The 13,242-nt window shown below is 43.4% G+C and overlaps 2 protein-coding genes across 14 annotated transcripts in view; one reads left to right on the plus strand and one right to left on the minus strand.

Moving 5' to 3' along the window:
* Positions 1-13,242, plus strand: part of Miga (mitoguardin) — a 240,811-nt gene that overhangs the window by 28,634 nt on the left and 198,935 nt on the right. For all 11 annotated transcript variants that reach the window (XR_012825102.1, XM_075677521.1, XM_075677526.1 and 8 more), the window contains one exon: positions 13,126-13,202. Coding sequence is in view for 10 of the 11 variants with exons in the window: in XM_075677521.1 (XP_075533636.1) it covers positions 13,126-13,202 (77 nt within the window). In the remaining variant the exon portion in view is untranslated. The remainder of the gene's footprint in view (positions 1-13,125; positions 13,203-13,242) is intronic.
* LOC142566695 (uncharacterized) overlaps positions 1-13,242 on the minus strand; it is a 42,363-nt gene that overhangs the window by 9,077 nt on the left and 20,044 nt on the right. For 2 of the 3 annotated variants that reach the window (XR_012825103.1, XR_012825104.1), the window contains one exon: positions 1,929-2,237. The exons of the other annotated variant lie outside the window; for it this stretch is intronic. The gene's annotated coding sequence lies outside the window, so the exon portion shown is untranslated. Of the gene's footprint in view, positions 1-1,928; positions 2,238-13,242 lie in introns of those variants that run through there. 3 annotated transcript variants of the gene reach the window in all.

Raw genomic sequence — 13,242 nt, forward strand, 5'->3', positions numbered from 1 at the left:
TGCTTACTTTGTCCAGGGAACCCTGCCATGGGGGAAAGCATAACAAGGGGTGCCTGACAGTTGTCATGGGAGGCAACATGTCGAGGGACGGAGAAGCTTCTGCTTCTCGTTATGGGCAAGTCAAACCATCCGAGACGCTTTATAGGGGTTAAGTCACTGCCTGTCTGGCATGTAACAAACTCCAAGGTCTGCATAACCCAGTTTCTCCTTGAAAAGTGCATACGGAAGCTCAACCTGAAATACGAGCTTCAGAACCTCTGTCATCGCTGCCATTTACCCTGCCTAGCACTAACAAGCTGTGCCGACATAGCTCCTTTACTATTTTCGAGCTAATGCAATAGTTGCCAATTGCCTATCCCCCTGCCTGTTTTCTCCCCACTTTTGCACTGGAGTTGCCCATGACTACAGCATACTGAATTTTCACCTTATTGCTTATTTAACATTGTCATAGTACATCACCAAGTACATTGTCCTGTACTTCATCATCGTGACCGACTGTTGGTGCACAAACTTTTACATGTAATCTATATCTCCTATTCAGCTTTATAATGACGACTGCTACCCTCTCATTAATGCTTTGGAATTTATCAGTGTTGCCCACTATACCCTTATGAATTAGAAATCCAGCTCTTATCTGGAAGTCCTCTGTTGTAGGAGAGGTGCCCATTAATCATCACTCTATGTGCCTCACCAGTTTTCTTGACCTCACTAAGCCCTATGACATCGCACTGTATGACTTATAATTCCTCACCTGCCAAGCTAGCTTCCCTAGAGAGGGTTCGCATTGCCAGGTTAAGTTTCCTGTAGTGGCCTATCCGGATGCAGAGTTGCTTAGCACCTTCTGCTGCATTACAGGTCTGATCAGCGGTTATTCATGAGATAATGAGGGTTTTGGCCAAATACTGCACTAGGGAGGCCAGTTCTTGTTCTGGCAAGTTGGTCTTAAAGTTCAGTGGACCTTCCTAATTTGGTTGCACCTGCAATAATATAGCCCCACTGCAGTAGCTGTTGAATTGGGCTGGTTGGTAGACTTTGGAACTTCAAGGTAACAGTGGTAAAAACAGGACAAGAGTAGGTGAACACATCTTTGATGTTTGTCTACTGTCGTCTTTGTCCCGTTTTTTTTTTCAAAGCCTCACTGGCTCCCTGCCTCATCAATTTTTGTTTAGTTTTTCATTCAGGCACCACTCTAACCTTGAAAAATGTAGTGGCTTGGGCAACAATTTGGACTATATCTTGAGTGCAGGAATGTCATGCTCACCTCTGCTCTTTGTGACCACCAAGCACAGTTATCAGCGATTGAAGTGCGATATTCAGACCACATGGTGCACCAGTGAGCACTAGGTGATACCAAGCAGCCCAATGCAGTCGCAATGCATCACAAAGGCTGTCGCCTGGATGCAATACAAAAGTATCCCCAATGCTCACCGGTTGCATGAAAAGTGCCGGCAGCCATGCACTCTGAGTGTCACACTTCACTTGCCGAGTACTGTATATGCTCTTATCCCCAGGGAACAGTTCTTTTGCACACTTGGTGTGGTATTTAAATTTTACATGTAGATAAACTTTTTTTTGACATTTAACTCTTTCCTTACCTTAGAAATGTAGTCATTTTTGGTGATTTTGTTTTAAAGTTTTATTTGAAGACATATTAGTCACAATGTAGATTGTGTTACATTTAATTGTTCCCGTTCATTTGAGTTTAGAATGAAAGCAGGAATAATTGCTTAGAGAGATCTTTAGAATTCGTAGTCAAACTTCAAATGACCACCTCAAAAATCATGAACATAAAGTAATAATTTGCCAATTTTAATATAAGTACTGGGATAAAAAAAAAAAAATGAAATATACAAAATATGCACCTTGATCTTATTTCCCAACTTCTGTAAGTTGTACAAAGCAAAAAAAAGATGACTGGAGTGAATATTAGCCAGCCCATGCTGTGCGAGAAAGCCGTGGCTTCCCAAATGTGAAAACGCCTATGGTACCAGGAGCATTTATTTTTACTTATTGCAGCAAGCAGTGAGTAATCCTTCTTTACTGCATTCTCTCGAATCACTGCAGCAGCGCGTGATGTTGGGCTAGCTGGTGTTTCATGCTTTTGGAGTGGGAAACAAAGGTGAGGTCCTTGTCTTGCCCCATTGTTTTTCCCACTTGTTTGTCAGATTGGGGAGCATGCACAGGCCTTTATTGTGTTCGACCAGCATTTCTGTGGACAAGCTGGTCTAGTTGTGTACCTGGAACGGAGAAGTCGCACGCTTTGTACTCTTCAGTAATGTACACTGTTTCACAATATTGTACAGTAATGAATAGGGGTATTTGCACAGGCAGCATTTCGAAAGTGAGGGATTAGACTGCTAGTGAAGCTTCTGCCGAAGGTCGGCCTGAAATCGACTGCATGCTCTTGTGTGAGTGAAAAATTGAAGGATTGCACTTTACAAGCTGTCCATATGCTGCCAGACATGCTGATGAATAAAAGGAACCCACAGGGGATAAAAATAAAGGTGCACCTCACATTAGTCCAACACAATCATAACTCCCGAGCATGTTTAAGAGAACAGCGTAGATGTCGGATCAGAAAGTTATTCAGCTCGACAGAAGCCTTCACTGCTGCGACAGTGTCTTTACTGCTGCTATCATTTAAAAATTATGTTGCCAAGTCAACCAATATTTTAACTATTTAACACTTAACTATTTGACCAATAGTTCAAGTGCAGCCGTCATTTCATACGGTACAATGGCGTTACTTGTGGGAGAATTCCAACGGCAATGTTTTACAATGCGCCTAAAACTTTCGATCAAATTGATAAATTTCTTTGGGCCTGGTATGGAAAGCGTTAAGAAAATGTTAGAGTTATGATAGTTGACGAGCATGTGTATTTGTGGTGGCCCTCCTTGGCCATAAGAGCTTTCTGTGCCATTGACGAGAATGCTGTGAAGCACCAAATCACCAAGTAGTCCAGATTAGTGTTGCATCACCATTGATTTTGGCTTTACTGCAACAGTATCACCAAGGTAAAAAGAAAAGCTAGCTGTTTGCAATGTTTATCTCCTGTTTGTATCGTTGCACACAAAATAAAGTAATGAATTGTGAAAAACGTTTTTACATAATTCTGTATTGATCTTAGCTGTTTTGAAGTAAAAAAGTTATACTGTTTAAATATCCCACTTCTACTGAAGTGTTTGATACATAATGACTCATTCCTGCTCAGCTAGCGAGCAGTCAATCATGATGACATCTTGAAGCACTCGGGCTTTCATACTTTGCAGCCGAAGCAGGAGCAAAAACCTTCTGAGCCATTTATTTCTCTTGAGCGTGACTGGCAGGGCTTTAATAACGGCAAATTCATGGTGCAATAATGGAGTGCCACAATGTTTTCTCCTACTGATGGTCTTTCTTTTGTTTGAACACTCAATTTTCATTCATTCAGGTTTGAGTCAAAGGAAAATGGGAGAGTGGTGTTGACACATAGCTAATGAAATAAACTCTGTATTTAGCACTTTAAAAATGACCATTAAATTTGGGACTGTGTAATGAGTAGTGTTCTCACTGAGGCACTTTGGCTTCATAGTTTTGGTCCCCGTGCTATGGAAAATTGTTGCTTAGATGTATAAATGACAAAAGCAGCACAGGTCATAGGTGCATGTTGGTCAGTCACAGTTATTCTTGCAGCATGACAAATTGTAGAGAGGGCAAGCTTTGCTTGCAAAAATGCTGTTGCAGTAAGCTTTAGCATACATTTAACTTTATTTTTTTTTCACCACCAGAGGGCAATGAACTTTGTGTCACTGTAGTGTTCCTGTATATGCTCCCGCAGGGAGCAGAGTTGCGCATAGGTCCGCCGTCGTGATCCAGCTCTGCAGCGAAGCCCCTCCTCGCGCGCGCAGGAGCCAAATGCCACGCGGTGTTCCGCCTTTTTCTCTAGTGGTCGCGAGCTACAAGCGCCAATTGTTCGCAGGCGCTTAGCAAAGGGCAATTCTTAATACAGGCTACACTCGAATGAGTCATTCGTGCAGTCGGAGGGGGTGGGCTTCCAACCAACCGAAACTTTGTATGTACCTATGTAAACGCGCATATACAAACACACACATGAACGTACAAATAGGGGGTAGGACCGCCTTCAGTTCCCCAAAATAAAATACTCCCGTGGCTCGAACAGCTCCAAAGTTCGCTCGCAAACGCGCAGTACGTTGCCACAAAAGGCGGTGCAATGATTTTCATGCATATGAAGTTGTCTTATCATTGTCAGAAAGCAAGAAATGTTTTAGAGAGTGTTTAAAACTTCACACACGTAAGCTGGACACTTAGCGCATATTGGCTGCCGAAACCAGCCGATTAATGACCGTCGCCAAGAGAGCTATCGTGCCTGCAGTTATGTCAGTGACCGTTAACAGAGCGTCATTTATCACTAACCATCGTTCAAAACAGCTGCACGTTTTCGATACATGCGGTGCAGACACAGATTTAAGCGCATTTCAAATGTTCACATGCGCACATTTTAAGCAAAGCTTACTTTTACGATTCATTCACACCGCAGACTAATCAGCTATATAGTATCAGCAAATCTGCAAGTGGAAAAAGATTCGAGATGCAAGAGCTTCTAGATCAAATTTATTTCATACAAGGGAATGCATGAACGGCTGCTGGCAGCAGGCCAAGTGTGCTGGTTCTTGGAACCTTGGGGGCAGAATTCAAAGAAAATGGGAAGGCAACAAGCTATTAAGAGTAACAACAGGTTATTTTTATTGCACTAATCACATCAAGATGGCAAACTTGCAGAGTAATTATTCACACAGTGCAGACTGTAATCTGACAACACATTTTTGGCATCGTAATGGCACAATACAAGTGCCAGTACGATGTGTTTCGTATCACTTCACCAAGGTCCTTGACTTCACATCGTCGAATACCGTACCTGAAACCCGCAGCTGCTCCTCTCAACGCACGATCGACGGTCCGCTGATTGCAATGGCGATGGCACTGACGGAAACGACGAGTTCGCATGAGTCGGCGATGCGCCCGTAAAGTTGGCTTCGCAGCGGCACGGATCATTTGACGTCATTTTTCGCGCTCGGCCAATAGCTGTGCGAGCGGCGCCGGAAAAGGTATGCGCAACTCTGCTCCCTGCGGGAGCATATACAGGAACACTATGTCACTGTACAGTCAACTCCCATTAATGTGACCCTTTTAAAACCGCAAGATTTGGTTGAATCATCCAAAAGTGTGAATTAACAAACGGCGGCAAAATTAATGAATTCAAATTTTTTTTATGGCTCGAAGTAGTCTGTAATGACCTTATGCCTCTTGAACTGTAACTCGACCAACATGCGGTGAAGAGCACCATAATGTTTAAATGCTGCCTCAGCATTGGACTGTTGTATTGCTGATAGTGTTATGGAGCTCGAGCTGGGGCATAGCTAGGGGGGGGGGGGGAAGGCTTATGGGGCTTCTCAATTGTCTTGTTCTTACTACCCGTGGGCTGCCAGAGCCAGCCAGAGTACATGCATTTTTCTCATGTTGCCCCGACCACCGCGCGGCGCACTTCGGTGTGCGTTAGTTTTTCTCTGGTTGAGTGAATTTTCACCTGGCAGAGCTTTGGATGCCTTCTGGCTAGCAGACGACAATAAGAAACAATGGTCGCTCGCCGCCATCACTGTGGGGACTTGATGGATTGCAGCGCGTTTGCTTGAGCGCTGCCTCTCCAGAAAGTCTTGTCTCACCAGTGTAGGATACCGAGCAGTATACGTATGGTTCTCTGTGGACTAAGCATCTCACGTTTTCTTCGATATTCCTTCGGTAGGTGCCCAAAATAGGCGTTCCATTGTGGCCAACATGCTTTTCTCCGCGTTTTTTTATTTCGGTGCCCTCACGCCGCAAACAGAAGAAAAAAAGACATTGTTGCAGCTCAGTGAATTGTCGCATGGTGAAAGTTCGATTTTGTAACTTCTATTGCGGAAAGTAATAGGCCACGGGATGCTTCAGTTGCCGGATACACTTATGATATTATTGCGATAGCAAATCTCCCTTATATTCCGTATAAAGTCCAACGGCAATAACATCGTGACAGCGCGCTGCAAGCTGTGTGTGCGAGTGAAAGCGTGGGGGGAGTGGCATGGATGAGCCGACGTTGGTGGCTCAGCCTTGTGTGCTCAAGGGAGAAAAGCGGGGGGGAAGCACGCTGCCTTCCGTCGCGTGCGATTATCAAGGGGAGTGGAGGGAAGGGGGGCGGGACTTAGGATCCTGCGATCTGTAAATCTGTCATTGCGAAACATGTTTATTTGCCTTGTTTGACGCATTATATACAGTTTGATGCATTATATACAGTGATTTTTTCTTAGGTACTTAGATTTATTGGAGACTTGTATGCATATTCAATTTTCTTGTTGCGAGGTTTTGTGTATACGTGCAGTGAACTTTGTTTCCAGTCACGCTCTTTTGCCCTTTATCAAACTGTATCTTCGCATATCTAATGTACGACGGCGATTAAAATGAAAGTGAGCCAACCCACCCCACGCAATAATGATTCGGTTCATTATCTGTGAGACATGCGCATAGCACACGGGGATTTTTTCATTTACAAAAATGACATGCAGGTGTGAGGATAAATGTTCTTTAATGCACTCATACACTGGGTTGAACATGGTTGTGTGACATAATGGACGTTCCAAAAGTTGAACAGCGTGATGTCTTCAGGTTTTTGGCAGCTGAAGGTGTTTCCCAAAAAGAAACTAGTCGCTGTATGGCTGCCGTGTACATTGAACATTGTATTTCATTGGCCACTGTGAAGTTTTGGAGCAAATGGTTCAAAGAAGGACGTAAAAGTTGCAAATACGATTCAAGACCGGGCCAAACCCACCGTGCAATCACCCCCAACACAATTCCAAAGGTTGACAAGCTGATTAGTCAAGAACGGAGGATAAGCATCGATGAACTGGCAGAGCGTGTGAACATCAGTCACGGTTCGGGTTACACCATAATTCATGAACATCTCGGTTATCGGCTCTTGTGTGCACAATGAATGCCCAAGATTTTGAACCACCACCAGAAGACGGAGAGGTTCGGCACTGCCTTGACTCATCCAATCCGGTATCACAATGAAGGTGACGACTTCTTGTCTGCAATTGTGACTGGGTAGAATCATGGTGCCACTACTATGAGCCTGAAACATGACTGCAAATCTTACAGTGGAAACTTTCGAATTCACCACCCTCAAAGAAAGCAAAGGCCGTCATTTCCGCTGGAAAGGTGTTGACTTTTTTTAAATCATCAAGGGCCAGTACTGATCGAATTTGCTAAACCAGGAGAGACTATCAATCGTTTCTGATATTGGGAAACGCCAGAACGGCTGCATGTCGCGATCAAGAACAAACGACGTGGAGATTTGACGAATGGGGTCATCTTGCTCCATGACAATGCCCGTCCCCATGTCACTGATGTGGTTAACACGAAACTGGCAAAGTTCAAGTTGGAAACGCTGCAACATCCGCCATACAGCACAGACCTGTCACCTTGCGACTTCCACATTTTGGGGCAATTGAAGAAACAGCTCAAGCGAACCTGAGTGGTGTTGGATGATGTCGTGAAAAAGTCAGTTACAGACTTTTTGAAGTAGCAACCGAAGGAGTTTTATGAGACGGAAATCACGTGTCTCATTAGTCAGTGGGACAAACGTCTAAACGCTCATGGAGTCTACTTTTAAATAAAGCACACCGTTTGTCATACGTATATTCGCATCGGCTCACTTTCATTTGCCTCACCCATGTATATTTTGCAGATCTCCTGCTTTTTTTATATGCTCTCTGTTGAGATTATAATTTCGGTGCAATTACTCACAATACATGACCGCTGACAGCTCATGCACAATACATTGGAACAAAGAACAGCGTCATTGACATTTTTCCCTGGCCGTTACATATGTACAAAAATGTAAACAAGGTTCTTGAATGAGAAAGTTTCATGTAAGATATTTGTCCTGAACTTGTTCATTTCATGGCCTTTGCATTTTTCTTATCAGCAGCATGCACTGCTTTGCTGGTTTCGAACTGATTTATTTCTAAAGTGCGTGGGATATTTGCTTCACTTATTAAATAGACAAAAAACATGGAAGCATTGATATCAGATATTTGGGGCACAATTTTGGGGACGTACGAGTATATTCTTTTATAAAACAAAATACATATTTTACTTGTCTTGACAGTACGTAGCGTTCAAGAATTCGTTTGCTGCATCTTTGGCAATGGCAATGCACTTATTATTCATGTACCTGATCCATCGACGAATTCTGGAAGGAGGAGGCCAAGCGGCAACGTGCCCCCCCCCCCCCCCCCCCCCCACTCGCCTCGCCCTGCCGAACGAAATTTCTGGCTACGCCACTGAGCTCAAGCACACTCTAGTTGGGGAAGCGCGCTCTAACTACTACACTTCGTCCGAAAATGACTTCCGGTGCGCAATGAGGATGTGCGCTGCACATGCTCTGAGAGATGGAGCTTGCTCCTGCTATGGCTTCTGGCAAGGTGATGTGTTTTCGCCCTCCTTGCACTTTCACTCATTTCAGGCACAAACATTTTAGAGTTCCTTTTAGCAGGACAAACTACGGTACAAAACAACTAGCTTACTTGGTCGCATTCTTATTTAATGCACATCCTAACACGATCACTATTGCACAAAACTTCAAATCACTGAACTGCTTTGAAAATGCTATGAAAATATATTTGCTTTCCTTTTCTGATTGAAACTGTGCTAATTAGTTTCCTGTGTGCTTTATCTATACATGTAGTTATTTTTTGTTAAGTCAGTTTCATATTGTGCTTGTATATATTGATCAATTTTTTGCTTACACATCTTATACTCCATTGGACCTATATTGTTCCTTCTTAGAAAGTTATATAATGACAGTTATTTAATGCACATGTGTTTATAATGTATGCTATGTTTGCGTAATCCATGCTATTCATAATTATGCTATATTTTATGCTATGCTACCACACCATTGAGCAATGTATGGGTGACAAGGCCTTAGACAATGTTCTGCCTTTAGCCTTGCCATCCAAGACCTTCACTGTGTCTGAACCAATGCTAAATAAAAAAAGTTAATTAACTAACTAAATAAATAAATGAATAAATAAAACAATCTCTGCTTTTCAGGCACACTGGCACGTAACCAAATAGTCATTCTTTGGCGACTATTTATTGAACACTTAATTTGTTGCCCACATAATTCTGAATGTGCCGAATCATAAGGCTCCGCCTGCGATCTGCAATGAATTGCTACAGTAGGCAGAAACAGTTCGTGTGGTGCGGTACCTCTGATAGCAGCGCGAGCAGCTTCAATCACAAACCTAAACTGCTGTCGCTGCCTACGCCGCCGCGTGTTGAGTGTCTCAAGCTGATCATCGTCACTCAAGAGCTGCAGCAGCTTGTCAGTGGTGCCATATTTACAAAGCAAGCGAAATCCGATAGCGGAAGCGGCATATCACTTGTCAGATGGTGCATTGGTGTTCCCAAGCACATTGCCTAAATTCGCCGTTAAACTATGCTCCAACGGCATCGTGCCCGAGTGCACTCGAGCGCATTGCCTTGGAGTTCAGATTGCAGCAACTTAACGTGCCGAGCGTTGTCGTGGGTGAGTGGCCCACAAATCTCGATGCTGTCTTCAAGGCTGACAAAATTCTCAAAAAAGACAAAATCAGTAGTGCCATCTGCAAAATTTATTATTGCTAAAGCATTATATGTCCCATGAGGCAGAAAAGCCAGCATTGTCCGCAGCGAGTGTTAACAAACGTCATCATCAGTGACGTCATCAGCATATGACATCAGTAGTAATGCAGTGGACTCTCTTTAAACAGAACCTCAAGGGACCAGGGAAATTGGTTCTGTTTATCAGGAGTTTCATTTACTAAGAGACAAAGCTGAATAAAATTGCATGAATACAAAACCAACTAACCATGAGGATGGTGTTCTGTTTAAGAGCCAGTTCTGTTTAAGTGATTTTTATCGAGTTTATTGAGATTCCACTGCATTGTATGGTGTTAGTAGTAATAAAGAATTAAATTTGGAACAAGTTAGAGTGAGGTGACTTAAGGTAAAGTGAATTAAGGTGAAGTTAAGTGAATTAAGGTGGTTTAATGCAGATTAAGGTGGATTAAGGTTGGTACAAATTAGAGCAAGGTGGATTAAGGTAGAATTGGGAAGGAAATGCAACAATGTATGATGTCACATATGGACATAGCGAATTAATTAGAGGTTATGCTTTTGCATTCAAATCCTGTAAGGATACTTAAGTGTCAATTTCTGTGTTTTCAAGGCTGTAGTAATTGTTACGTGCATCAGGGGGCACTGGCAAGGGTCGAATTAGTTGAAGCAGCATTTGAACTACATGAGTTTTCCTCTAATACCAATGTATGATTTCTTGCTGTAACTGCTCAACAATTGAAGTGCATAGGTGAATTAACCGAGGTAAAAATGAAGGTGGTTTAAAGTGGATTAAGGTGAATTAAGGTTGGTAAATATTAGAGCAAGGTAGTTTAAGGTGGGTTAAGGTAGACTTGTGAAGGACATGCGACAGTGAATGACGTCGCATATCATGGACGCAGCCAGTTGGAGAAGTCATGCTTTTGCATTCAAATCACGTAAGGACACTCAAGTGACTGTAGATGTTGTGTTTTCAAGGCTTTAGTAATTGTTGCATGCACCTGCAGTGGTTGTTTAGTGGCTATGAGTTTGGGCTGCTAAGCACTAGGTCGCGGGTTTGAATTCCGGCCACGACGGCCGCATATCGATGGGGACAAAATGCGAGAACACCCGTGTACTTAGATTTAGGTGCACATTAAAGAATGCCAGGTGGTCCAAATTTCCAGAGTCCCCCATTATGGCGTGCCTCATAATAAAATTGTGGGCTTGGCACATAAAACTCCATAGTTCAGTAATTGCTACATGCATGAGGGGGTATTGGCAGTGGTCCAATTAGTTGAATCAGCATTTGAACTACATGAGTTTTCCTCCGATACCAATGTATGATTTCTTGCTGGAACTTTTCAGTGTGCTCAAATGAAGCAAAAGGTCTAACTGATGTCAAATTGATGGGAGCCAACTGTATGTTCTCTGTTGTATGAATAAGGAGGCTTTTAAACTGATGCTTCTCTCAAGGTTGCTTTATGGTGACTGTGTGGCTATGCATTCTGCTGCTGCTGAACAAGGTTGGGGGTTCAATTCATTTAGATGAGTGGAATGCTTAAATTTAGGTGCACATTAAAGGGGCCCTGAACCACTTTACATCAAAGTTGCAAAATGCATTTGAAGATATAATAGTCTACTTCAGAAATACTTTGTTGCATAAAGTACTTCAGTGTGCTCAGCAGAAGCAGAATTATTGGCAATTAAACGTCCCCTGCGCTGTGCTTCCACTCCTTCAGTGACTTGCACTGCGAAGACTACAGCGAAGTGGGGCATGCCCACAACTCTCCGCCTATTGAATGTCACCATGGCACGAAGTTCAAATTAGATTTTGGATAGTCAGATAGGCGCCACTACTTCCGATTTTGGCACCTGCGATGCTTCAAACACAGTTGTCCTCAGCCAGGCACTTTGCACTCAGTCAGTGGACTCATCGCGGCACCTTGCGGCGGCCGCGGTCTGCTACCCTACGTAGCAGAACGCAGCTACATGCTACTGTAGTGCATAGGTGCAGCGTTTGCTTTGTGCACAACAGGGCTTGAGTGCGTGCTTGCGCTCATATGCTCCAGTCTGACTGTGCTACTTGGTGCAGACTGGCTTTGTCCTGCACCAGCGTGACCGACGGAGAGTAGCCACATCCAACTTGCGGATTTCGAAGTGCTATCAATAGCTCATTGCAAAGCGAAGTCTGCTAAGGCATCTAACCAAAAGCGGCCAGGAGTGAGTGCACATGTGCTGTCTAACGTGCGTGTGGTCTGACCTAAAGTTTTAAGTGCTTCAAGGCTACTTGAGTGTTCAAAACTAGTTGAAATTAATGAAGCCCGACGTTTACGACACCGATAAGCAGGGTCGCCAAAGTTAATCTCTACGCGGGTGGCCGGGTCCGAACGTGAGCAGATGATAGTCGGCTTCTTCCAGAAGTACGTAATTATCTAAATTCAAAAGCAGATTTTCATTTTCAGCCTGTTTATTAAACTGCGTCAGTAAACATACACAGTAACAGTACGAAGAAGCGCACTGGTCCAAACACCCTCCTTGATTGATGTCAGCTATAATAGCATCTGCATATGGAAATCTGCCATATTACTAAAATAAAGCGTCCAGAATAGAGAGAGGAGCATGCTTCTTTTTGAAAGAGAGCGTTTGAGAAAAAGGTGACTTTGCACTCCACTTGCGAGCTCCACGCGATGTGCACGACTGCAAAATTTGACTGAGATGTTCACAGCAGCGTATGCTATCCGCCTACTGTGTTTTTTCACCAAGCCTGAGGAATGGTTCAGGACCCCTCTAAACAATGCCAGGTTGCTGAAATTATTCCAGACTGTGGCATCTGTCATGAAAGCTGCCCTGCTTCAAAGGAGCCTTAATATGCACATATGTAATTCCCTTCCAGGTGCCAATTTGTTCTGTCCATTTCACATTTCTTGCATCCTCGGAATCATGAATGGTGTACAGCTGCAGAACGTATTTAGAGTTTTACATTCTTTAATGAATTTTGTCAAGAATGTGGACTCCATGTGAGGACTCCTTGCAGGAACATCAGATGTGTGACCATCATCTATTTCATGTGTAGCACGCTTGGAAAGCGCCTATATAGCCACTTGAAAAAATATGCCTGATGTAAAGCATATTGAAGAACAGTAAAAGAAGTGAACCTCCTATATTTACAGCATACTGACACCTAGAGCAAACTGCCTACCTTACAAATTGTTTTACTGAAACACTTGACACATGTTATTTAAAATTGCAGCGCAGGTCCAGTCGGAACTGTTTCAATATGTATGCGACATATTTTAAATCATTATTTTCATAAGTGCTCTCGCTTTTGATGCTGCATCTTGGAACGCACAATTGTGCCCCCACCATGCCTCCAGGGGACATGGATGCTTGGATGGTGCATAGTAGAATGGCTGGACATGTATGGTGTGTGTGGGTGTGTTTTACTGAGGCAGGTCTGGACTCCCTGGACCAAGTGATCAGCTACTGGGAGCAGGCCCTGCAGCGGATCAGAACAGGCGGCTCCACTTCTGTGAGTCAATTTACTGGCATTATTCAAAAAAAGTAACATA

This window comes from Dermacentor variabilis, unplaced genomic scaffold (genome assembly GCF_050947875.1).
Source record: "Dermacentor variabilis isolate Ectoservices unplaced genomic scaffold, ASM5094787v1 scaffold_13, whole genome shotgun sequence".
Lineage (NCBI taxonomy): Eukaryota > Metazoa > Arthropoda > Arachnida > Ixodida > Ixodidae > Dermacentor > Dermacentor variabilis.